Below are 27,476 nucleotides of genomic sequence, written 5' to 3'. Positions count from 1 at the left end.
ACAGTGCTTCCTTCTCCGCGTTTATAGTGGAGTGGGGGCAAGAGCCTGCGGAGGGGGAGAGTATTACTCCACCTTGTCAGCTCGGTGTCCGTGTGTGAGCATGTGTCTCTATGTGACACTTACCTATAGCCTAGTAGTCACGACGACGATGACGATGCTTTGGTGATGACGCTTGACGCAACAAAGAACTCGTGGTGTTCAGCGCTCGTGCGCTTGAGCTTGTGGAATGAATTGTCCACCAGAGAGAGAGAGAGAGAGAGAGGGACGTTCAAGAAGAAAACCGGTTGGGGGAGGGCCTAGGGCACCGGACGAAGGGTTGTAAGTTTAGCACGGTAAACGAAACGCTATCGGTGGTGAAAAGTAGAATAAATACGCCGTGAACATGGTGCCAACAGTTGTAAGTCGATTTGCTGGTCGCGCTTCTTCTCCTGGCCTTTGCCGCGCTCACCTTGTTCCGGAAGAGTTTTGTTGTTTTTGTCAGTTTCCTTCCGAGTTTTGTGTGGGTGGGAAAATCGGCGTGAACACTGGCGAGATATGACGTTGATGGAGGGGGGGGGGGGGGTGGCATACACAGTGTTGCCAGACTTTGCTTTTTTGTTTGTTTTTGTTCTTCTCTTTTGTCGTTGCGTTAGTGTGCTTGTTGCATGTAGCGTTTCCTGTTTTTCCTGTTATCTTTTGAATTGTTTTTAAGTACTCTTTTGTTGTTAGCTTAATAGTTTTTTGTTTGATTAGCTCTCCTTCTTTTGCTTCTTCTGTTTTCTAATTTAAGAAGTTGTTTTTTGATTTTCTCTTTATATATTAATTTCCGTAACATTGCTTTTAAGCTTTACAGTTACCACGCTGGTTTTTTCATTGTTCGAACTTCTCAATGTGGATTGGATGGATCAGATATCTCGATGCTCTTTTTGTTATAACGGACTTGTGCTATTGCATCATGCCTGAAGTTTGCTCACAGATATTAGTGCCTTTGGTTGCGGCAACACACCAAGCACATGATGAGCTCTTGCTTGATCCAGAGCCGCCTTTTCAGCCTCGCTGTTGCTGCGTAGTCTAGGAGACGAGGAATGATCTCCCTAACAAAAAACCTGAACAAGTTCGTTAGTTAACCTTCGCTCGCATTCTACGCGTTTATCTATAGAACGTAGGGTGATGGCTCCCAACATCCCAAGCGGCGGTCCTGTGGTTTTGGGTCGTTGGCAACCCGTTTTTGCGAATCAACTTGTTCGACAGCAACATGTGTGTGTGTGTGTGTGTGTGTGTCGGAATACGGTTCTGCTAGAGATCCCTGTCGGAAACTGTGATATGCGCACACACAAAGCACATCATTGTGAGGCAGCTGAATGTCTCGAATAGACTGCTGCCGTTGCTTTCGCCGTGTGTATCCGCTTATTGTTATGTCCGTTGCTGTGCACTTCCTTTTTCCAACGGGGGCCAGATGATGGTATGATGGGGTGAACGATGCGATTTTTTTCGTTCGTTTGATTGTGTGCTGTCTATGCTGTGCGCTGGATCGATTGAGCAACCTGGATGGTGTCAGTCTTGGCGTACGCGGGAGTCAGTGCATGGCTGGATGGTTCTGTAAGCTAGTAGTAGATTGTTTTTTTTTTTGTGCCAGCATCACCTCTTCTTCTGAACTGGGAGTAGAGCATACGCTGTGCACACTTCTCGGCTTCTTTCATTTTTCGCGATGCGTTTTCTCTATTGTGTGCCAGCTAACGAGCAACCGAGGGAAAATACCACACAACGAGATGAAGGCACATGCGAACAGAGGAGTTCTTGTGCGTTTGTGTATGTGTTCGCGTGCCCTTTTGCCCACATTTTCCAACGAATTGGGCGACGGGTAACCAGGCAAAAGAAGGCGTGTGTCTGCCCCGTTTTCCGTCCGGAAGCGTTCACATTTTCACCGGAAATGGAGTGGCATTCTTTTTCAACCCCCGGTTAGCTTTCCAATTGGAGATTCCTGACGGTCGTTATACTATGGAGAAATAATGGGGAGTACGAAGAAAAAACGCATACACACAACTACTTGAACTTGTATTGCCCAATGATTCGGTGTTGTGCTTTTCCGCGCGTCAGAATGGAGGATGGGATGCTTTTCCTTCCTACCAATATGATCGAGCTACACCGGATATGGGGTAGCTTTTGGCCCGTATCGCTACTACGCTACTGCGTTTTGTGTTTCATGTGCCTTTACTGCTGCTGCTGCTGCTGCTGCTGCTGCTGCTCCCCGTGGTACATTTTAAAGGAAGGACCGGTAAGGAACGAACCTCAAGCAAGAGTTTATTAAATTGTTTCCTTCTATCATCCGACCGCTCTGACGTGCCAGAAAAATGGAAGTGCAGCAGCTCTCCGTGGTGTTGTGTGCAGCTTGTTTGTCTTTCCAATTTCCAGCCAGAATCAGTTGGCCGTCATCGTTTGGTGTTAGGTTCTGGAGTGGATATTTCTGAAGTACGAAGGCGACACTCCGAACTGGTCGTGTTATGTCTGGTTCGTCCGTGTGTCGTCTTTTTGTACGTAAGTCTCAGTGTCCTGCTCTCTTCGCCGAGGACCACATTCACTAACGAGCTCTCGGTGTGCACTCGCATGGGACTTGCAATATATCAGGTTTTTTTCACCCCAGTAAAGTTATCGCTATAGAGCGCTTCTCGAGACCTGTTGGGGTGAGGTAACATGTCATTCAACGTGTCAGTTTAACAAGATGGATCTGTTGCGAAGTATTTATTTTGTTGTTGAATACTTCAATGGTTAGTGTCTTGCTTGGAGAAACACTTCATGCAGCAGATATGGCATGAAGAGGCAGTATTTAAGGAGATGGATCTTCGGAAATACCCTATTCTGTCATATGTTTATGTAACCTTGTGCTCTATTTCTTGTTCTTACATACATTTGCCCTATACTGAGGACAATTGTGTCCTTAAGTATTTGCAATAAATGCCATTTCAAGTGCAAACATGCAGAATGGAGAACTTTCCACAACTTTTTACAAAAGTGATGCAATCAAACATTCTTCATTCGTTCCTCTTTTACGTTTGGCTGGCAACAAAAGTAGCGAACGCAAGTAGTCGTTGCTGGTGAAAGACGCAACAACAAAAAAAAACCATCACAAAAGTTTTGAGAAAGCTAAAGCGATTACGAACTGAATTACAGTGCACTGTAGCAGCATCCTTATCTCCTGCTTACAAACGCTTCCCTATTACGGAAGAGAAACATTGAAAAGTGATCACTATCTCATGCTCTTCCCGTCAACGTCTTCTTCGCTTCGGCTGCAAGAAAACGACCACGAGCCAGTGCTGCAGAAGCGCGGCCTGTGCCGTGAACTGGAGCTGCATCCCGCTCTCTTCTCCAAAGAATAACTCTACCACCAGATGGCGCTGTTCCAGCATCTCATCCCGTTTTCGTGCACTTTTCTGCAAGCGCGCGCACACAAACACACACTTCCGACACCTCAAAACGCACCGATGCACATGTGTGTGGGCGCGAGCGGGGTTATGTGGTCACTGTTGCTGCATCATCGTACGTCAGTAATATGCGGCCATGTTGTATGACCGGAGGGTGTATTGGTGTGCTGGTCTCTCTATTTTCTCAACTGCTGCACCAAGCAGCAGCAGCAGATCCTTTTGCTACCTCCACAATGCGCGCTGTGTGCAAGGACTTTAGCCCTCTCTTCTCCTCTGGTGAGGCACCGCCGGGGTATATGGGACCGGTCGACGTGTAGCATATGGTTTTCGGGCTCGCACCCGACGGCCCCGAACCCGGCACATGCACTCTGCTGCTCTCAGATCTGCGCGCCACATGGTCGTCGTCAGCAGGCAGCAGCAGCAGCAGCATCACCACGTACCACCTTCCAAGTGTGGTAGCTCCGTCTGCATCTTCTCCTTCTCCGTGTCTGTCCTCTTCTTTCCCGCGGCGTATATAGAAGACGGCCGCACACACATACGGCGCGGCTTCGGCTCCCGTACAAATCTTTCACCTTTTCGCTCTCACTCTCATTCTCTCTATGAAATGAATCACGCACACTGCCGTCGATGAGTGTATATTCCGTATTCTGCAAAGGAAAAGTAATGTACCCGTAAGCCGGGAAAACCCAGCAACCACAGCCACCACCACCACCTCCCTCGGCGGAGTGCACAGCTCACAGCTCTCTCTCACACATACGAACGCGCCCTCCGCGTCTTCTTAGGTCTCGATCTCCGCTCGCACACTCTGTTTCTCTGTCTCTTACACTCAGTACACACTCTCTCGCTCTCTCTCTCCGGTTGCAATAGCGCGACCCTTCGACGGCGGTGTTCGGTTGCGCGTTTCCTTTTGGCACGGGGAAAATGGAACTTCAAGTCGTCCGGTCCCTCAAGTTGGCCGGCAGTTTCTCAGCAGCAGCTGTCGCAACAGCAACGACCGAGAGTAGCAGCAGTCCGTCGCTGTGTGTGCCGTGTACGCGGGTGTAGTGCTGTGCGGATTCTCTGTCCGGGTGCCGTGGCGCGTCGCGCTTTTTTGCTGTGTTTGCGTTTGGCTACTCGCTTGTCCCCTTTACCGCGTGTGGAAGATGATGGTAGAGCGGGGGAAGATAGTGAAGGTTGGGCGATGATGATGATCCTTTCGGAAAAGGGGAAAAAAGGGGCCACAATGGAATTTGGGTAGAAAAAACGGCCAAATCCGTTCAAGAGAGAAAGGTTCTGCTGTGTAAAACCTCTCCACGCGAAGAAAGGAGAAAACAAAGTGAAAGAAATAGAATGATTTTGTGTGAGTGCGTGTACAATAATGGTCGGTTATGTTGGTGTTTCGGTTTAAGGGGTGTGTGTGTGTGTGTGGGTATTGAAAAGAGAGAGAGAGAGCAAAAGGATATCGGCAGATGCACACCAACAGCGCATCGTTGCAACGGCGGCGTGTACACCTGCGTCGAAATGCAGTTTCGAAATGCAGTGAGCACAAGCAAACCTGATGCATTCGTTCCTTCCTTATCGCGCACATGTCTGGTGTGGCGGAATGTGCGTTTGTGTGGTGCTGGTGCTCTCTGGGAAGAAGGATAGGCCTGTGTGTGTGGGGGCGTGAGCCAGATGCATCCTTATGCTTGCTGTGTGGGCATCTTTGGCATCAATGAAGACACACACCCGACGGTATATGCAACATGTGAAACAGATTCGCCCACAGTGACGTGAATGAAGTCGTATCGACTCAACTATACTGATTTTAACATACACAAAAAGTCTACTAAACTCTCCCCAAAAAGCGATTTCTGTGCAGTATTTTTCCCACTGTAACTCTCTGGCAACATTGTCTTTTTCTCCAAATTTCCCCAAAATTTCCAAGAACGAAGGCCAAGAAGTGGTATCGCTGCGTGCTGTAATGCGCCTGCGTGTCCTAAACACTCTCGAGGCACAGGGTGGTGTTTCTGTGTGCATAGGTGTCTTTCTGTGTGTGTGTGTGTTTGTATGTGTTTGCTGAAAAGGGGAGGCGGCCAGTTTTTGAGAGTGTGTATGCACAACTGCTGTAAACAAATAGTGGCACGCAGAGGCGGCAAAATAACAGCAGGCTCGCTATCGGCATCTCTTTCTCTCTTTCTCAATGCCACCTCGATTGGTGTGTGTGTGCCTCGTCGCGTCATCCGACACTGGAGTTTTGGTTTCGTTCCTGTGTACAGAAGTGGGTAAAAAGAGAGAGAGAGAGAGGGAGAGAACGAGAGAAGCCCACCCGTGAGTGAGTGAGTGAGAAGGAGTGAACCGTGTGATGCCACGACGTGCGTTTGAGAGAGTGTGTTTGGGAGAAGCAACAGAAGAAGCAAACAAAAAAAAACACGTAGATGAAACGGATAATATACACCAGTTGAGTAATCAAAGGCAACAAAAGCAGCAGCAGCGGCAGCAGGGAAAAGCAAATCATGTAAATCCGTGCTGCTAAATTATTCAGCGCGGTGAAAACCCCGTCAAGTCAAGCGCAGAGAAAAATGGAACCTTTGCCACTAGCCACCACCACCGCACAAAAAACACAGCATTCATCCGCCGTGTGGCATCATGGCCGGCCCCTACAGTGTTGCCAGTAACTAGATTGCACTACACATAGCGCGCACACGGGTGCTGCAACTCGCTGACGGTGGTCGTGTCTGCACACGGAGCACACGGAACCGCTACTGATGCTTGGGGGTAGTGGTAGTGGCCATGTTGATTTTGCCACCTCCTATCGTATGCAAAAACTTTGAATGGCACACACTGTGGGTGGGGTTCGCACGATACTGCAGTTAGGCTGGGATGGGGTGGAATGGATTGCGCGTGCTGTACGCAATGACAAGTTTTCCAATGAAATGATATACTTATGTACATAAACTGTCTTAAAAATTGATTTGATTGGGTGTCAACTTTTGAAAAGAGATTAGAGTATTTTTTCTAATTTTTAGAACCGCTTTGTGGAGGGTTACGATTGAACGTTTAATGATTCTATTGCGATTTGGCACTTGATAACGAAATATTAAATGTATTGTCTTGAAGGAGAGACAAACATGTGATGTGTAATATCTTACTTAGTCTTGTACTGTTTTGCACCCAATAATGCACAATAATGCTGTAGAGTTTGATCTGTTCTAAAAGAGTGTCCGTGATTGTAATCAATTTCCCTTTCCAGTGTGTGAAGTGTGAATATCTGTGCATAATCATGTTTGTGAAATAGTCAACAACCTTTAGCCGGGTTTAAAACACAATATTAAATCTTCTTCGCATTCTGTTAGTGTGTGCATACAAAACAATACACGGTTGAACCTGCTGCCAAACTGTGTTTTACCGTCGGCATTTTAACGGACTCTCGCTCTCCTTCGCTTGAAAACACACGATGATGGTGATGTTGTGATATCGCGGTCCACCGACGACACCGGGATCAATTTTCCTGAAATAAAACAAACAAAAAAACAGACTCGCCCGTCTGGCCCAGTAGACAGAGTGGGCGGCAGAGCCGACGGGGGAGGGGCACACATCATTATCATCGTCCCATCGTCTGCGGCAATTATTTGTGTCGGTCGTCCCTGCTGCTGTTCCTGCTGCTTGTTATCGCCAGCCACCCGCTTAACCGAATCCAATCAACATGGAATGGATACCACGAGGATTGGCAAACATTCATGCTCCAATACCACTACCCGGTAAGAGACACCACCAACAGCAGCAGTAGCAGCTACAACAGGTTTTGAATACAGTACGGCGAGGTATGGCTGACGAATGGCGCAACATGACAGCCATCAGCTCTAAAGCGGATTAACAACCGTCGGTTATAGCTGTGGGTGTGTGTGTGTGTAATGGTGAAGAGTAACAGATTTGCTACTTACATCAATGCTTTCCAAAGCTTTTACGAGCGAAAAAACAAAAAAAAAAACACTGCATCCGAAAAGGGATAGAGACGACTTGCTCGTCCGTGTATAGCCAACGTATGAAAGGGAATAAATTCCCTGGAAAAGCTTGGAATGTAAAATATCTACATTGCTCTCTAAGCTTCTTTTGCTGAACGTTCTTGGGAAGGGTTTGTTGCTGCGTGCGTTGGTAAAGGAAAAGAAACGAAGCGCCCGATTTTTGACCCAAAAGTCAATCGCTGCCAAGTGGAGGAAATCTCTATCCTACCTTCTGCTGCTCCGTGTTATTATGCAAATCATGAGCTCTTATGTGTGTGTGTGTGTGTGCGTGCTTTTTTCTCCCATTCTTCTTCTTCTTCTTTGGCTCAACAACCGATGTCGGTCAAGGCCTGCCTATACCCACTTGTGGGCTTAGGCTTTCAGTGACTAATTGATTCCCCCCCATAGCAGGATAGTCAGTCCTACGTATGGCGGCGCGGTCTATTTGGGGATTGAACCCATGACGGGCATGTTGTTAAGTCGTACGAGTTGACGACTGTACTACGAGACCGACTCCCATTACACTCGACAAAATGTTTGCCCAAGGAGCAGCAGCATCAGCAGCAGTGCTCAAGTGCAAACTTGCTCGTTTTTTTGTCGGTGGGAAGTGAAGAAAACACTGTCTCTTTTTGTGTGTGTGTGTGTGTTTGTTTGAAGGAAAAGAAACGGCAAAAAATGCCTTTCCAGGGAGGGGAGGGGGAGAGAAAAGCATCCGACACTTGAAGACGGTTAGAGATTTGTTCACTTTGTCGCGTTCCATTTTATGTTTTTCAAAGCATTTTCCACTTCACTCCCAGAGGGGGAGAGAGAAAGAGAGTATCAACCAGAAACCAGAAAAAGAAAGTTACACTGTGAAGCGCAATAGTAGACGCCCGCGACTGTTGTGAGGTTTGCTAGGGGTGGTTTTCTTTTATTCTTCCTTCCATTCCATTCTTTTGCGCGAGCAAAGGTAAAGCTCCTCAAGTGAAGATTGAACCGCCGGGGGCTTTGGAGAGGGCAAAAATGTTGGCAAAATAAGATGTCGGGACCCGTTCGTTGGTGGTGCCCTTTTCGCACTGACTCTGGTCCCTCTTTTTTTCTATCGGTCTTAATGTCAACCCACTACTGTTGTTCGGGAAAAAGGAAATACAGAGAGAGAGAGAGAGAGATAGAGAGAGAGAGGGAGTCTGAATTTCTGTGGCAAAACGTTCAACTTTTCCGACGAGCGTTTTTTTTCCCTATTATTATGATGGCTGCGCGTGGAGAGAGTGGAAAGAAAATGGGTAAATCCTAGAAAATTCCTTCCACGTGGGGGCAAAAAAAAAGTTTGACTTTCTTCGCCATATTTCATACTCCTTTTGTACAATGTTTGCAATCAAAATGATAGAAATTGCGAAGAAAGTGTAATATGGCATTTGAGGGGAGATTTCAACGACTCAGAAGCTCTAAGCAATGCTTTGTTTGCTTGACTATTTTTGCATTCAAATTTCGATTCAGAAAAAATGAGAAATATTTTGAAGGAAAAAAATCACAACAAAAATGGTTTCTCGTCAGTTTATTCGTTCCGAATATTCATTTTAATTAAATGAGCAATCTACCCTTCGAAACACGTCACGCACGTGCCTTTGTTCCACACACACATACACATACAGCTCGCTTCCTAAGCCACCATAATTGTACGCCTTAATACTCTGTGCTAATAAGCCAAAAGATTGACCGCATTCCGAACGGCAGACGGCACGAAGGTGTAGTGTAGTGCTGTGCGCAGAGCAGTGTGGCGCTGAATTATGGCTACAAAATCCTCACCACACACACACACATACATACACACACAAATCACATCACACCATTGCCCCGCCGCTGCTCCACTCGTGCAGCATATTTCCCATGTAACGCGTCCGGAAAATTGCTGTGAGGAAACACTGTGAGCAGCAAATCAGCACGTTCCGGTATGTGTTCACTTTTTGTTCTGCTGTTGTTGTTGTTGTTGTTGAACGATTGGTAAATTGCGTGCGAGTGGTGTATTCGCGTGTGTGTGTGTGTGTGGGTGTGTATTTATGTATAGGTGAGACAATCATGATTAGAGGGCTGTCAAGTGGGCAAACGAAGGTTTTGTAAGTGGAAAAACTGTAGCTAAGTACTGCAAAAACAGGGCTTTACCAGTGGGGAAACGAGCTAGAGAGAGAGAGAGAGAGACATTAGTAGGGAGAGTAGTCCTTATTCTGTGAGACATACACACTCACACACTGACTGGTTGGGTTAGGGAGAGAAGTGGATTTTGTAGGGGAAAAACGCTGTGGCTCCTTTTCGTTTATCTACATTCTCTCGTTGCTTGAGTAAATATGCTCTCTCTCTCGCTCTCTCGCTTCCTTGTTTCAAGCAAATGTTCATCCCTCTCGAACGCTCGGTCGCTTTCCGTTTTCTTCCCATTAAAAACTTCTTCCACACCCAACACACACTCTCGGACGGTGAAGCAGTAACGCGGTATACGGCCGAAGGACTTACGGGCTGGGGTTGCAGGGAGGAGAGAAAACTCGACACTCTAGCTGCAAACCCGGTTGCTCCGGGTACGTACGAAGTTTGCCGTTGTGTGTGTCGTCGTCGTCCCCCGCCTGCTGTTTATTATCCACTTGAGTTCATATTTAATTTGACATCGACACCATCACCATTAAAACGAGCGAGTCACTTCGGTTCACTAAGTGGGTGGTAAATACGCGCTGCCACCCCTCCCGCTGTTCCCTTCTGTTCCCCCTTCTGTTTCCTCCCTCCCGTTTTTTGGTGAGTTGGGGAAAATTTGCCCGCTTTCTGGTTTTGCTCTGCCGTGTATCGCCTCGCCGCGTGCGCTATTCGATGGAGACGCCCGGTACACGGCGCTCCTCTCTCTCGGTGTGGTGGCGTGGCTGGGGATCGATGGATGCGCATGGTGCTTTTCGTGCTCGCGTGCTCACCGGGGCGGGGGCACGAGCGAGATGGTACGAGAAATTGATTTACGCTGCGGAAACCGGATGGGCGTTTTTGTGTGGACGATGAGACTGATTGTAGACAGGGGGGGGGGGGGAAGGATGTTTGATGAAAAATGAAAATGCTTGGTGTGGCGCAAACTGTTGAAGAAGAAAGCCACAAGGGGCGGGGGGGGGGGGGGGTGAAGAGGAAGGGGGTGCTTCTTTTTCATCTTCGCATCCGGTCGGGAAAGGCGGATCGTTTCATGTCTCTTTTTGCCACGCCACCACCACGCCACCACCGGCTCTGTACATACAGTTTAACCTCGAACCAGCAAATAATCGTTCCGAGCACGGGGATGATAGCGAGACACGGGTGGATACGGTGAGATGATACGGATTTATCTAATTAGTGAGCTGATAAAATACTTCCCAAACCGGTGGGTGGGTGGATGGGTGGCAGGTCGGGTGTCATGCTCCCTTCAACTTTCAGCCATGTTTTGGTTTTGCACTTTGCGTGCCCCCGAACAGAATGTTTCACGCTGGTCGGCCAAAAAACCTTCTCCCCTTGTTGCCGCATTCCATCGCCACCTTCTCGGGCGTGTCGTGCGGTCGGGTGTGGGTGGGTGGGTGTGGGTGAACGGAAAGAAATACGACCGGATCAAGATGTGTGTAGGGTTTGTGCCGACGGGACTGGTGGGTGGGTGTGGTTTTTATTTGCGACCATATTTCAGCCCGGATTGACACGACGACGACGACGACGTCGTCAGGGACCATTTCGGGCGGTGCGTTGTTTTGTTCGTTCTTTGTTCTTTTTTTTGGGCTACGATTTGTAATCGTCATTTGTCGTCATGTTTTTGTTTTATGTGTCGATGTGTGTTTTTGTTTTTGTCCCGTCATTTCGATTTTTTGTTCTCTCGTTCGCTCCTCCGGTTCATCGTGGTGTTAACATTTTATTTCATTTTTATTACAAGCTGGGAAGTAATTTCCCTTTTCCCGTTGCCCCCTGTTCACGGAGGGCTTTTTTTATTTGCTTTATTATGTTTACCTACCGATTTTCCTTTTCGGTGTGTGTTTCTGTGGGTTTTTTTTCGTTTTATTTCCGTTTGCTCTCTTTTATCGTTCGCACCCTCGCAAGGGTGTGATGTGTTTCCCTATCGCTACCGATTTGTGTGTGTCCGTCTGTGTGTGTGTGTTTTGGTTTGTTTTCTTCTCAATAGTCCAAACGAAACTTCTTAGAAATCAGAACCAGCCACTCCTACGCGCCATGATGCCATGTCATGCCATGATGCTATGCCGCGTGGGAAGGAAACTGATCCGCCCCTGCTGTTGCTCATTTTCCAGCGTCGGTTGGGGTTGAGTTTTTCTTTTTCCATGTTTTTGACACTGTCCGTGTCACCGAGAAAGAGAGAGAGGTGGACAAAGTTTGAGCATCCAGCCAACAACAACGCCTCACTGTTTCTACATACTAAACACAAACACCAACCAACCACACACAGACGTTTTATTCTTCCTCTGCTCACGGTAATAGCCATCGTTGGGGGAGGAGGACCTTTTGTTGTTTGTTTTAGTTTGCTGAGCACGTTTAGTCGAAGAATTTGATTTGACTTATTGCGATGCGGAATGGTAAACTTCGATCGAGTATTAAATTGGAAGATCCGTCAATTGGTCAACCCAGCTCCGTTTGTAGCTGTAGAGAGAGCAAAGATGTCTGTTTTGCTTTGACTGCTTTGTAGTCTTCCATTAGGTATTGATTTGTTGAATAATTACACCCAAATAATACAACAGCAGTTTTTTAACCCAATTTGTTCCATAAATTCTTTTACTCCAACGCAACATTCCCACACAATCTTGGAACGAAAAAAAGATCAATCGATTGAAATCGTAGTCTAAAATTACCTTTACGGTCGTGCACCACCCACCACCCACTCGCTTTTGCCTTCCTTCGCCGCGGAGTTCTGCATTTCAAAGGAAACGGGAAAACACAAACAAATCAACAAAGTTCATGACGGGCAGTGACGGGTATCGGATCAGAACGAAGCTGTGTTGTACCACCCGGAATCACCCCGAGAGAGAGAGAGCGCGAGAGAGATTAACCGCTTACTTACTTACACCCAGCGGGAATGTTGTTGTTGGGTAACGTTTTCTTGGTAACATTTCGGAATCATGTGTGTGTGTGTGTCTGTGTATCGCTAAGCGGGGGCACATTACGGTCGGATATAGTCGTCGGTTTCCGGTTGACATGGCATGGATTCCTGTTCTCCGCCTGCCACTGCTGCCGATGATGCTACCTCCTACACTTCCTTGTCGGACACAGTTGTTGCGAATTCGTTTCGTTGTGTGCGGTTGGTTGGGTTTGCAAATTTTATTGCACTTTTCATCGTCAAAAGATCACCGCCCAGCTCGCAGAAAGGAAAACGGACGGGCCAGCATGCGATGCAAAAACGTCCGTTGGTGGTGTTTCGTCGTCGTCCTCGGCCCCTTGGCGCGAATCCAGCGTTTACCACTAGTCACAGCTGGCCACAAGCTAAATGAGGAGAAAGGTTGTAGTACCAGCCGACGACAAATTGTGGTCGCCGGTCGCCCATATATATAGTGTCACGAACGGCGGCCATTTCGAGTAAAAGAAGCGAAGCGAAATGGCGCATTCATCATGTCCAAGCAGCGCATTCACACCCCAATCCTCGGCTCGTGTCGTGACACATCACAAGCCCGCGCGCTGTGGTTTTTCAGCCGGAGGGGATGGGTGGGTGGTTGGTGTGGTTCCGTAGCGCTGGGGGAGGCGCTGCTTGGTGTCACATCGTTTGTCGGACGTTTTTCACAGCCTTCATTAACTCCGTGACAGCTTTGATCACACCACTCATCTGTCATAAAATAGATGGAACGGCATGGCGCGCTTTGGGAACACGACGCCGACACCGACGGGCAGAGGGGGGAGGAGAGGGGGGGGGGACAAAGTTAAAACCATTTCACCCCAGGCGGCCGGGGCGCGTTAAATGATTGTTTGTTTATTGCCGTTCTCAATTTTCATGGTATTTTAGTCATTCGTGTGTGTGTGCACCCTCCTGTGTGTTGCGTGTCTCACATTTTTCCGATCACCACACTCTCCCCTTCGTTCGTTTACTGTACGTAGGCTGTGGCGCTCGTTTGTGGTCGATTCAAATTTACACATGTTTGACGCAGGGAAGATAATTTTTCACCCACCGGGTGCTAGGTACACGGAATCGGGAGGAAGGAACCGGGTGTAAACCGAGTGCTTGTGTGGGCTGTTGCGAAAAATAGTACGAAATTTTATCAAGTTCCTCTTTCGTTACATGGATGGGGTTTGGTGTGTGTGGTCTTTTACAATGGTCTCACACGACGATTTTCGCTGCTCATTATGAAGATCTGCTGCTGTCGCGGAAATTGTGCATTACCGTGTTATAGTGGTATGATTAATTATTGTCAAGAATCGCATTCGTATCATTTCGCTTGAAATGTTTAGCTGAAAATCAAATATGATGGATACCATCTGCCTTACACAATACAAATGGTAGCAACACGATTGTTATGTCATTTTTCACAGCCAAATTGATGGTGCTTGTTAATGAAGCAATAAAACGGGCTTGCTACTGCCCATCAGCGTGACAGTCTCCATAGCCGTACGTCATGATCGTGGAGATATTGTAGAGACTTTAGATCGTTCCAGTGTTCGAATCCAGTTTTGGAATGTTCTCAATACTAAATGTTGTTTCTTTAATAGCGGATACTTCTCGAACAACGACTTCTCCAACACGTGTATTGCTGCACACATTTTACACAAATTCTGTAAAAAGACCTCTTTTCTTGAGTATTTAAATGGCGCGATAACTGAAGTTCGAGTGAGGGTAGCAATTATTTTGACATTTTCAAGTTGACAGTTCGCTTCGTGGCGTGTATTCTTGTGGGTGTTTGCCTTCCCGTACAACAGAGGAAGAATGTGTGTGGGTGATGATGGACAAACTCAGCTCTACTATGAGGAAAATGTGACTGTGTGTGTACAACATGGTGTTTTGTATAAGCGTGTGAACTCTCTGGCACGCCATGACGATTCTGCATGCCAACGCATTCATTTGGAGGCACATTGGAATTTAGGAACTAACCTCATCAAATATTCCACACCATTATTATTGACTTTCAGCCATTTCAACGACGTACACGCGCGTACACCAGCCGAAATGGAATTGGATGGCTAATGGAGGAACTGCAGAGCATATTTTTGTGATTGGATTTGTGTGGTGAAAATGGCATTCAAACACTACTGGCTCGGTTGCGTGTTAAACGGGGTGGCGTTTTGTGGCTGTCGTAAATCGGTCACCACGAAAAGCTAGTTTTCCAACAGCCACCGCTATTTCACGGGTTTAAATAAACGACTGTTTCGTGGTGTAGTTTTCACCGGTAGGACCACCAAACGAACGGCGGCGGTACGTGTTGCACGCCACTGTGTGTGTGCGCGCGCGTGGAAATGTGTTTCTTCCATCGGCTTATGAAGCAGTTCTTGCACAAGTCCTCCTCGAGAGGGGACTAGTGAAGAGTACTTATCGCATTTGAAGAAGAAAAATGTACCAACAAAAGGGCGGAGATTTGCCCGAGCACATCAGAAACAATTTGTTACCGTCCTCAAAACTCTAGCCGGGCGTAAAATTGGCAAATCATTTCCACAAAATCACAGATGATCAACTTTACTTAAATAGGCAAAACTCTTCCCCCGTTCCTTAGCTCTCTCTCTCTCTCTCTCTCTCTCCCTCTCTCGGGCTGTCTGTAAGCCAATCAACTTTATCGCTTTATCCCATTCCTGTAAATGGCAACACGCTTTGTTGTTGATGTAATCGGATACATCTCAACTGAAGATGGCTATAGGGACAGACAGGGACAGAGGGGGACTATTTGCTACTGCTACTACTACTGCTTCTCCCAATACAAAACACACACACACACAATGCTCGATTCTCGGTCAATAATGTTAAGTTGGGAAACGAGAATTTTATTCTTCCTTTCCCGCTCGTTTCACCCTCTCTCTCTCTCGCTTTAAATTTGAGTTGAGTTTTCTTCCACCAAGAGGCCAGAGATATGGGGTGAGGTTTCTGCTCAGCCTCCTCCTGCCCGCGCTGGGACTGGTTAGTTCGGTGTTAGTGTCTGTCCCTAAGGGAGCAGACCAGAAGATGCGGGCTTTGCGTGCGCTAAACACATTGGAAAGGGGGCTAGAGATGAGGGGCCGATGTTATGATGGAACAGCGACGACATGCGACGTGCTCTGGGCAGAGGATTCTCTTTCACTGCTCGCACCCCTGCTCGCGGCCTTCAGCTTAGAACCGCTCTAGACACATGACCGAAGAGAATCGATAAACCCGCCGAGAGTGTAGTGTGTGGGTTGTAGAATGTGCGTTTTTATTTTTATTACCATCTTTGCCGAGTTTTGTAAACACGCACACACACACACGCACGCCACTCACTTAAGTGCCTATATTTATCTTGTTGAATGGGATATATATATCGTTTTCTTACCCTGCATCCCTCTCCACACGCGCGCCCAGCTCCCTACAACAGATGCTTTATTATTATTTGTGTGTTTAAAAGACGGGTTTTGATCGGGCAGTTTTTTGTTTTAGAAGAGGATGTGTTCAGCATGTGTATGTATATCTTTGTTTCTGTTCTTTTTTTTGTTGCGCCCCCGGGGTTGTGCTTCATAACGGTGTAGGATTCAGCAATATTGCATGAGCATTTCAAATAAAAATTCTTCCCAAATTGCTGCGCCGACGAGGAAAAAGCCAATATGGTTTTGGTTGTGGAGGAGAGAGTGAAAAAGGGCGAGAGAGAGAGAGAGAGAGAGAGAGAGAAAGGGTGTTTAAGTAGTACACAATATTAGTAGCTAAGTTGAAGTGTCCCCGCGCGCGCCTGCGAATGATTGAGATGATGGAGATTTTGAAGTGTTTAATATCGTCGTCGTCTCAAGTAGTCCTATTACAGTCCCACCCGTTTGGACGGGAATCGATAACAGTAACAAACCATACACAAAAGGGCGTGCGTTTATCCATTCGACCACCGTGCCACTCCGGTGAATGGATGTAGAAAGTGGCTACATGTTCTAAACGAGCAGGATGCTCCTCCCTAAAGAAAGCAAAAGCAACCACAGACAATCGTTATGTTTGCTGGTTTAAATGATTAAGGGACAGAGAAACAATAATAAACAACGGTGGTGTCAACCCGGGAAGAAGAGTCGCGTAATCAATTTATTGGATCAGCGGCATGCCAAGTTCAACCAGACAGACACACGGGGTGCGGGATGGGGGCACATAACGAACACTTTCTCCTCCTTCACATCAGCATCATCATCATCATGCCGGTGAAATTGATTACGATAATCGAACTCAATTGACAATTGGTTTAATTGTTCACCATTGGGGGTTGTGCATGGTATGGTGATGGTCGAGTTTAAATTATACGAGCGGAACGTTACGGCTGAAAGGAAGGCGGGGACTCAAGGAGGGTGTGTTTTGAGCGCAAAATCGATAGTGAAGGCTCGTCTTACTTTTTAAAAGCAACTGTTACACTCTCACACAGTTCCGACAGACTGCTGGTTCTGGAATCTTTCCCCCATTTCAAAAAAAAAATGGGTTTGATTGAGTTGTAATTGAAGGGGCTCAAAGAACTAAAAGTAAGCCAAATGGGTGCATTGATCTCGCCGGAAAATGAACACATCAATAAAGCAGGATCTTTTGGAAGATTGAGTGAGTGAAAGAGTGAGAGAGAAGTGCTACGGATCGATTACTGTGAGAACTTTGATGCAATAGTGGGAACTAGGGAGGGTCGTAAGAGTCGGCAAGAGACTGTGTTGTTACACACAACCCTGATCTCCCTCTATTTTGCCACACCGGGTGTTCCGGTCGCATTGAATGCGTAATAAGTTTTCTTTAGAAATTGCTCTGCGTCCCCTTCCCGCCGATTTTGATGTCTGGCACAACACAGTATGGAAATTATGGTTTCTGTCACACATTATATCCTTCCTTGCACCCCCGGTTCTTTTGGGTTCCCAAAAACCTCGGCCAGAACCAGACACATGACCCAAATAAAGGGACCGAGCGCGCAGGGCTAAAGTTTGTATCCGGTTTTGGGCTCGCTGTGTGTATCCGAGAACAATTATCCTTAAGTGATTTTTCCACACTCTGTAAACGACTGTTGTCCCCCTGTCCGTGTCCCTTGTTCGCACCGTAATGTCCTTTACCGAGAAAACAGCGCCAGCAGCAGACAGAGGTCCTTGCAGACATAAACCGCCCAAGGGTATAATTCTATTAATCCTTCGCACCCAGCAGCAGCAGCAACGTGTGTCCTTTGCACCCAAAGTTGCCGCAAGGAAGAAGCAACTGTTGAGAAGTGGTTTCTCAACCAGTCCCAAGGGGCCAGACAAAGGACGCAAAAAGAAGCCGGGCTAAAATTGCGTATTTAAAAGGATCATTGACAGATTGGGTACATGTGCTTTGGTTGGTTGGTTGAGGGCCAGTTTAGGTTCGAGATTCCCCTTCTTGGGTAGCTAGCTAGCAAAAACACCTTCGACCTCAAACGAGTGGGGTTTGTAGCACACAAACACCCTTCAACGAAAGTGCCGGTTTCACCCGGTTTCCCGGATCAACAGCCCGGTTCTCGCCGCATGTGTTTCGAACCCGCATCTTGAATTCACTCCGATACGCGCAAAGATGACGCGTTTTGGTGTGCCTCCATGGGTGTCCTCCAAACACAGTGTAGAGAAGGGGAAAAAGAGGACTCCGAGGGAACTGGTACATCGCCGTCATATCGCCGCTTGCCAAACGACGAGACACGTGTTCACCACCGGTGGCGGTGTTCGTGGTTTAGCGCGTATTCACGGAGCAGCAGGCCTTGGTTTTTGGTGTCCTTTACTTGGAGGTTAAAAGGAAGGGAAAGGAACCGAACCCAGGCAAACAGCCAATAGTTTTGGTTCAATTTTTAAGCTGCTTACACACACTGAATGCTTCGCTGTTGTACCACCAGCAGTTGATGCCCGACAAAAGCTACTTTAATGGGGCGTGAAATTTCGCTTAAATGTTATTACACCGTTTCGCTTACAACGCTCGGCTCGGGAAGGTATTATCGAGCTTTCTGTTTTTTGTTTCTTTTTGGGTTGGGTTGGCTGTCTGCACGTAATCTTGGACACGGCAAAAGCCTTTGTTTGTGTACTGAATGATTTCGTCAATGACCTCGGTGAGAGAGAGAGAGAAGCCTTCGAAGTGTAGCTCAGGATTATCCTAAAAGCTTCTCAAACCAACTGTGCGAACTGTGCGATTTACTTTTGCCAGTTTGTGTAATTTTGATGCTGAAAGCAAAGAGCACAACAATGTGGAATATTTTATAAAATTGTTTAAATTAAAAGAATCATCTATGTGTCTCCTTAAATTGCCCCGAAAGCAACTTATAGTGAAGTAAAAGACCACCTACTCTAGCTCCAATATACTGTTCCCGAAATCGACTACTCGCTATCCAATTATTGAGGTTCAGGCTCCAACACACCAACCACTTTTAGCCGGAAAAGTCAGAAACACTCTGGACACCCCGAAACGTTTAATTACAATCCGTGTGCTGAAAGTTCCGCTAAATCAAATTACATCGATCGTACAACTCGGCAGCTGCACGGTAGCACCGCGGGAGTGCTTGGAAATGGATTTTTGGAACCGAACCGACGAGGGTCTCTTTGAATGACTTTTGCCGATGAATTCGTGGTAGTAGTTGCCGTTGTATTGGTTGCAAATTGGGCGTAGTGTACCACCCTACCTACCAGCTGTGTACGCTCCCACAGTAGAGGCAGCCTTTTCTGTATGATTCCCAATCCCGGACTGTTGGAAGAGCAAAACCCACAACCCACCCAAGCATCGAAGGGAAATTGTGAACCACGTTAGATTGGTTTCAGTTTTGCGCCATGATCGCACTGAGGGGAATATGGAGGCCAAGCACTTCTTGGCACATACCATTACACTGTTCCTGAGGACGACAGTGGTTAGAAGCAGCAGGAAGCGAAAGGAGTAAGGGAAATCCCAGCACAGTTGGTTGCTTGATCACGATACCGACCGAACCATGGGGCGAGATGGGATCGATGCAAATTTCAATTCATTTTACGATGCTCCTGTGTGGAATCGCCGGCGGTAGATGAAATTCTAGCGAACAAACGGAGAATTCCCTTTTTGTGTGTGTGCACATGTATATTGCCCAGGATGCAGTTTAGCTGCACAGCAAGCAAGAGACCAAAATCAATACTTGTTGAATTTGGTGCTGCCTCCCACTTCGGTGTGTGCGTTTACGACTGGTTGCGCAATTGCTCTTCCAATGTAGCGTAAATGTTACGCAAAAGCTTGTTGAACTCCAAGGCCTCTCTTGGGATGGATAGAAACTTCTGTTATTTACATATTAGAACATCTTTCCTGCTCTTTAACCTGTTTCTTACGCACTTTAACTAATCAAAACCATCATGCTTTTCCTCTTTTTTTGTTTACAGTACAATCGAAACTAGCACAGAAGCGTCCCGTCACTAGCCCAGCACCGCCCGTCCTGTCCTCCTCCGCCCAGCAGCAGCAGCAGCAGCAGCAGCAGCAGCTGCTGCACCATCCGTCTTCCTCGCCCCACTCGAACCATCTGCTTGGCGGCCCGAACCACCATCTGCCGCCGGGCGCCTCGCCCGGTTTGGTGCCGCCCCCGCAGCAGCAGCAGGCCCCGCTCGGTGTGCCGTCGGTGGCGCACGGGGGCGGATCGGGCGCCATCCACGCGTCACCCAACGCCCAAAACCCTTCGTCCGGTGGACGTAGCAGTAGTGGTGGTGGTGGGGGAGGTGGAGGTGGAGGAGGTGGTGGAGCAGGATCGTTTGCTGCCGCGCTGCGTAATCTCGCCAAGCAGGCGGACGTCAAGGAAGACGAACCGGGTGCAGGTGGTGGTGGTGGTGGAGGCGGCAGTGGTGCACCAGGGGGAGGAGGCGGATCGAGTGGAGGACCCGGACCGGGAGGTGGTGGAGGAGGCGGTCGAGACAGAGATCATCGCGATCGCGACCGGGAACGAGAAGGAGGTGGCAACGGAGGAGGAGGAGGAGGAATGCAGCTGGACGGTCGGGGCAACGCGATACCATCGATGGTGGTGGACAGGCGCGGGGAGGACGCGCGGGGGAACATTATTAGCGATGGCGGCAGGATACGAAGCGGTGATGGGGGGCGAGACAGTCGGGGTGGCGGCGTCGATGCGGCCAAGAAGCAGCATCAGCAGCAGCAGCGCTCCTCGCCGCAACCACCGGAGAAGGTTTGTGTAGAGAGTGGGAAGGAGAAAGAGAGAGAGAGGGGAAGAGTTGCTAATCGAAATGTTTCCAATTGTTTTCCTTTTTGCAGATGCCGCGCCTCAATCCGCCCAGCTCGAATACGATCCAGTCGGAACTGCTGGCACGAAGCGGATTTCAACCGTACAGACCGGTTGACGAACGGCTAGCCCATCCGGCCGGTGCGTTTCCGATCGATGCGTACTCGGCGTTCGGCTCCATTCCCGGCATGCCACCAGGTAAGTGGCCCTAAATCACACAAACAGATACGGAGCGTAAACTTAACCTCATCTTTACCTTCAATTTGCAGCAAATCTCTTCAACCCGGCCGCACTGGCGTACCACGATCCGGCCATCTATCTCGATCCGCGCTACCAGATGCTGCGTGCCAGCCACCATTCGGCCGCAGGGCACCCGCTCTACCCGTCGCTACCCTACCCGCCCAACCTGTACGGCATGCTGCCCGGCATGGGCATGCAGAGCATACACGAGCGCATGAAGCTGGAGGAGGAGCACCGGGCCGCTCGGTTGCGCGAGGAGGAGCGGGCCCGGGAGGCGCGCGAGGCGGCGATCGAGCGCGAGAAGGAGCGCGAGTTGCGCGAGCAGCGCGAGCGGGAGCAGCGCGAGAAGGAGCAGCGCGAAAAGGAGCAGCGCGAGAAGGAGGAGCGCGAGCGGCAGCAGCGGGAGAAGGAGCAGCGGGAGCGCGAGCAGCGCGAGAAGGAGCGCGAACGGGAAGCGGCCCGCGAGCGCGAACGGGAGCGGGAGCGGGAGCGCGAGCGAGAGCGCATGATGCACATGATGCCGCACTCGCTGCCCCGGCCGTTCTTCTCCATTCCCGGCCTGCCGCCCGGTCTGTCCGCACCGCTCGGGCTGGGCATGCGGCCCCAGGGCGGTCCGCTCGGGCTGCCCTCGCACCACCCCCTGCACCCGTCGCTCGGGCTGAGCATGGGACTGGGGCTGCCACAGGTGCCCCAGCCACCGGCCGGCTCGTCGCTCAATCTGTCGCACCCGTCGGCGGGCATGGTGCCGCAGCCGCCCCCGCCCGGCAGTGCGCTGGGCCACCCGTCGATACCGACCAGCCTGGCGGCGGCGGCCGCCGCCTACAGCCACAGCATCGCCTCCACGATGAGCTCGTACCACTCGTCGATGGCGCACATCGGCGGGCTCAATCTGTCCCACACGGCAGCGCTGGCCAACGCGCAGAACCTCAGCCTGGCCGGTCACATTCCACCGCCCGCCCACGGTTCGCTCAATCTGTCCGCGGGCGGGTCGCCGGTGGCGGTCGTGTCGTCCTCCCCGACGGGCGGCCACCATCTGGCGTCGCCCTCGCCCCACCATCATCTTACCTCACCGCACGGCGCCCCGCTCGCCCTCACGTCGAGCAAATCCGCGTCCACCCATCCGTCGCCGCACCCGGCCACCCGTGCTTCCCCATCCTCGCCCATCGTTGCCACGAGCAGCAGCGGCGGCGGCGGCAGCAACACCCCGAACAGTGCGGCCGCACCGCACCCGTACTACACTGCCGCCGCGATGGCCGCCGCTTCGCCACTGTCGCTCAGCAGCAAAGCGCCGCCCCATCCCCATTCGGCCCTGTCCTCGCACTCGCCCGTCGGTGCGGGCAGTCACCATCTGCACCATCTGCACCATCATGCGGCGCAACAGCCGCCGCCCGGGTCGCATCCGGGCGCCCAAACGCAACCCCAGCTCTCGCAGCATCCGCCCGGCGCGAGCGGGCGTAGCAGTGCGGTCATAACGCCGCCCAGCACGCACCATCAGGCGGCCGCGGTCGCAGCCCACCATCACCATCTGCAGCACCATGCGGCGATGGTGGCGGCGGCGGCGGCCGCCGCTGCATCCCAGGAGCAGCAGCAGCGGTCCTCCTCCTCCCAGCAACATCGAGGACCGGGGGCGGCGGCGGCGGCGACGGGACCACCACCACCAACGCATCGTCTAGAGCAACCGCCACAAGTGGTGGCTGCTGCTCCCACACAGCAGCAACCATTGCCACCGGCGCCCGCGGCGGCCTCATCTGCCGGGGTGCAACCCACGGAACACAGTGTAAATAGTACAAACGTCACTAGTATTAACAGCAGCAGCGGCAGCAGCAGCACCGCGGACAGGAACGGTGACACAAAATCGCGCTCACCCGTCGTCGCCGACGGGCACAACAGCACGAACGTCATCAAGTCGACCAGCAATGCGGACGAGACGGGCGGTGTGATTAAGCGGTCCGGATCCTCTTCACCCGGGGGCACCGGCGGCAGTCCGGCGATGCGCGTAGCAACACCGGTCGTGGTAGCCGGTGGTGCCGAAGCACACGAAACAACAAACGGCGGTGGGGGCAGCACGACGGCACCACTGTCAGACTCGCGCCCCGTCTCACGCAGTGCCAGCGATGAAGCCTCCAAGGATGGTATGGTGGCGTCGAAAGAGGAACGGACCGATGTGGTGAAGGACGACGGCAAGGAACCGGCGTCCGTTATTTCCAACGATAATGGACCGAGCGAAAACAACGGAACGCTCGACAAGCACCACGAGAAGGCTTCGACAGTCAACAGCAATGGCAATGCGGGCAGTGGAGGTGGACAGGCCAATCAAGCGGCTGCCGGATCGGACGGTGGTGCGGGCAGCCCGGCGGAACTGAGCGGGAACCGTGAGCGACGATCACCGTCCATCCCGAACAGCAACGCCGGAGCGGCCACACCAACAGCCACCACCGCAGCCCCGCTGGCGCCGACGACAGGTAATAGCAAGGGTGGAGGCGGTGTAGTACAGGGTGACACAGCAACAGCACTGGATGAAGTGGCACTCCCAGCACCACCAGCACCACCCACGTCCAAGCGCGACAGACGAACGTCCGGACCCGCAGTGTCGGACGCAGCGACGGAAGGTGCTGGTGGTGCTGCTGCTGGTGCCGAAAATGGGAAGAAAGGCACGCTGCTGCACGGTGCCAGCGAGCAGAAGGGGGAAGCCGAAAGCGTACTAAACAATGGTGCCCGGGGAGCGGCAGGAGGCGATAGTAGATAGTGTAGTGTAGTGTAGTGTAGGGGTCCAGAAACGAAGGACAGGACAAGGACGGCCGACGGCGTCTACTAACAAAAAAAAGAGGTTTTATCTCTAACTCCCTCTCTCTTGCATTTAGTGGTGGATCTGTAACTTTGGACGCAAAAACAGAGAAAGGGCACAGGGGCAAAGATCCTTTTTAAAATAGAAATTGTACTAAATTGCATGCAGTTCTTGCGAGAACGAAGGAGACAAGCAAAACACCTTCACAGAAAAGGGGCATACACGACTTAACACGAGTAGAGCGAGATATGATATGATGGAAAGAAAAGGAAAACGATCAGACGCGCTTCCTTGCAGTAGTTGTGAGCACAAACTTTTAGCGGCAAAATAGATATGTTTGTACATACCCTCCCAATAACGAGTAGAATCCTTTCTCGCTTTCGTTGTTGGATTGTCTTCGTCCGCTTTTTTTTGTTTAATGCAACGACAAACGATTCATCATCCTGTGTGGTGTACGTGTGTATCTTAAGATGTGTTCTTAAAACTGTGTCACACATACATACACACAAACACACCATCTCTCCCATCCATCTACACCACGTGGTAGTAGAACGTGGTAGGGACGGCAACACAAGAAAGGCAACATTTAGGTAAAGTAGTAGTTGGAGGTTTAGAAATAAGGTTGATAAAAGTAGGCTAGGAAAGTAAAGCGCAAGTACGAAAGAGAGAAAGAATAAGAAAACACGTAACCATGCAAAGAAGAGAAGAGCGAAAGAAAGGGAAAACGAAGTGAGAGAAAACAGTAGTACAATGATACCCTTTCTCTATCTGTCTTTACACTGCTCGATTGCTCACTCACTCACTCAATCTTTCTCTCTCTCTCTCTCTTTGTTGCTTCATCTCGACGAAAGGACGAACCTGACAATATAATATACGACGCTATGCGTGTCTCTGTTAACCGAACCACAAATATATCCTTTTCCTACTAGATCGATTCGTACTTTTTCGCTTCTTCTCTTACTTTGCCTCTCTTACATCCTCTCAGAAGATGAAGAGAGCGAGAGTGAGAGGAAAGCTACTGTTAGAGATGAATGTAAACAGTGTGTTTAGGGAGCAACTTGTTTGTGTACGATTATTATCACTACCACCCCCATTACATTTATTATGAGCGCTATTATAATATTATTTTATTTCTTCTATATGGTTTACTGTATCGTTAATCGCGCGCGTTGCATATAACTATGCTTGTAAAACGATCTACACACGCACACACATGTTTGTATGTGCATAGAGAAAAGGGAGAAATAGGAATAGAAGGAAACTACAAGCACATGCGAATAAAATTTAAGCATCAGGATATGTACATTCACTTCATCTAAGGGAGGACACCTAGGGCGTGTTAGGATAAGAAATGTTGCTTTAATTCTTTTCTAAAAAAAAAACAAATTAAAGAGAGAGAGAGAGACAGGCGAAACAGGCAGGAAACAAAGGGAAAGCAAAAATAAACAGTACAGCGCAAACACATTTCCTTACAGAGGTTTTTTTTTCGTTTTGTTTTGTTGCTTTTTTCCTTCCTTTTTGGTTAAATTAAGTCAGTTCTAAAATATATAAATTACAATTAGTACACGGTTGTCTGCGCACATTTGGAAGTAATGCGGAAAATGAAGAGAGGTGAGAAGAGAGAGAGAGAGAGGCATACATGCATAGATAGGACCAGTGAGAAAGGAAAAGAGAAGCAAAAGAGCAGCAAAATGTATGTAGTTAAGGACCACGCAGTAGACTGTGTAATAAGAAATGATAGGGTCAAATTTAGTAAAGAAAGAAGGGCAAAGAAGCGCCAAGAAGTAGTAGATAGAGCAATGAATTGATTAAAACTAATAAATTGCATTATGAAAGCAAGAAAAAGAGAGCAACAGGAGTAGCGAGAAAGAAAGAAAGGTAAAAAGAAAAGGATAAAAAGTAAATGATAGGAGGAAACAACAAAGGGACAGACAGAGAGACAGAGAGACAGTAACGGAAGAACACACACATAATAATCATAAAAAGCATACCAGCAGATATTGTTTTGTTTTGTTTTTTTTGTTTTTTTTTTTTTTTTTGAGAAACTGTTCGGAAAGTGTTAGGGTCGTTTTTTTCTCCATTTTGTTGATTAATTTTTTTTTTGTTTTTTTGTTTGCTTTTTTCTTCCTTCTCTCTACTGCTGTGCTGCTCCTCTCATTCTCGTTTTGGGGTTTTTAGTTGTGTTCTAGTGTTATTGTGGTTAAAATTTCCCTTTCATCTTCTTCATCTTCCAGACGACACGATAGCAAGCAAATCCTCACCACCGGCTGGAGTGGAAACGATGAACGGAAACAGTAACGGAAGTGGTGGTGGTGGAGGTACCAGTGCCGCACCCGCAACCCCGCTAGCATTGCAGTAATTCGGTATGGTCAGCAAACGGAGGCCAACAGAGGATGGCGAAGGTTCGAAGGTTCAGTGTCTAATAGGATTAACTCGATTTACTACTGGAAAACTACACTGTACTGTATAAAAAGGCGGATCGCGCTGGACAAATGCGCGTTGGACCGCTCTAGGCTAGTAAACAGCGTGTAAAGGAATGGGGGCAATGGATGGAGCGATAGGGGGAGAAAAAGCAAAAGCATTATCATTTGTGTAACACAGACCCACAGACACACACACACGGGGGAAACGAACCCATTTGTTGTCGGTGCGTGTAAAAATAAAATAAAAGGGCAAATAAAATTGTGATACAATAACAATGTGAGTAACAAACAAATGCACACACACATACACATGGGACGTGGGGCGGCACGTGCTTGGGCGCCATGCCGAAGAAACGATTTGTGTTTCAAGTAGTTACAGACACAAAGACACTGCGGCTTTGTACACATGCTTCTTGGGTCTTGGGTTTCTGTTCTGTTTGTTCACATGCCAACCACCAGCTGGGTGGTGGCGAGGTACGGTTGAGAAAAGTAGACCTCTAGAAAAGAGAGAGCGAGAGCACAAAAACAGCAGAAAGAAAGCAAAAAATAACTAAAAAACGTAATTTGTCAAATGTGTATTGTGTACGCGGTGTGTCCGGGGGAAAGGGGGGACGTAGAATCATTATCGAATTATTGCACAAAACTAACTAGCTAAGTCTACAAAACAACGCAAACAAATAAAAGTGTAAACAAAGTGGAAAAAAGGAAGAAGGAACAAAACCCATAGCAGGAAGCCATTTAAGTCGAGAAGAGAGATTAGCTAGCTAGAACTCGAAACGCGCGAGTGAGATAAAGAGAACAGCAGAAGTAGTAGTAGTAGATGCGAGTGAAACAAAGCGAAACAATGATTTGTGCTCTAATAGAACGAGAAAACAAAACAACAAGGAGGACAGGGAAGTGAAAGAAACATAGATCGAAAAAAGATAGCTAGAAATACAGACAAGAAGAGAGACTGACAGTAAGAGCGAGTGACAGGAGAAAGGCTTAAAACGTTGCGGGGAAAACGGGGAGAGAATGAAAGATTGATAGGAAGGAGCAAAAGAAAGAAGGAAAAAATGGGTTTTTTTCAGGACATTTACCAGGAGTGAGTTTACGTTTTCGATCGCAGCAGGCAAGGCCGGGCAAAAACGGGGAAGCACTCGGAATGAAAATGGCCTCCTGCGTCGTTGCTCAACAAACGTTAGTAAATTACCATCTCTCCCCAGAGGAGTTCAATAATTTCGTTTGTTTCGTCTATTTAACAGTGTTTAGTTTTATATTCTCACGCGCAAGAAAAATCTTTGTTTACAGGATAAGAGAAAGAATAATGTTTAAAATCGGCAAATAAACTCAACGGTGAAGTAAAAGCAAGTCTACTAACACACAAACACGAAACGAAAAAAAAATCGGAT

At 48.8% G+C, this 27,476-nt stretch overlaps 1 protein-coding gene across 5 annotated transcripts in view; it reads left to right on the top strand.

Moving 5' to 3' along the window:
- LOC120951690 (uncharacterized) overlaps nt 1-27,431 on the top strand; it is an 86,595-nt gene extending 59,164 nt beyond the window's left edge. For 4 of the 5 annotated variants that reach the window (XM_040370525.2, XM_040370522.2, XM_040370521.2 and 1 more), the window contains exons 13-15: nt 19,796-20,583; nt 20,670-20,835; nt 20,907-25,605. In XM_040370525.2, the coding sequence (XP_040226459.2) occupies nt 19,796-20,583; nt 20,670-20,835; nt 20,907-23,623 (3,671 nt within the window). In that variant the 3' untranslated portion in view covers nt 23,624-25,605. Of the gene's footprint in view, nt 1-19,795; nt 20,584-20,669; nt 20,836-20,906; nt 25,606-25,896 lie in introns of those variants that run through there. The other variant, XM_040370526.2, reaches the window with a different exon arrangement.
- Nucleotides 27,432-27,476: the final 45 nt, after the last annotated feature.

The sequence above is a fragment of the Anopheles coluzzii genome, chromosome 2 (assembly GCF_943734685.1).
Source record: "Anopheles coluzzii chromosome 2, AcolN3, whole genome shotgun sequence".
NCBI classification, from domain to species: domain Eukaryota; kingdom Metazoa; phylum Arthropoda; class Insecta; order Diptera; family Culicidae; genus Anopheles; species Anopheles coluzzii.
This window is presented reverse-complemented; position numbering and strand designations above follow the sequence as displayed.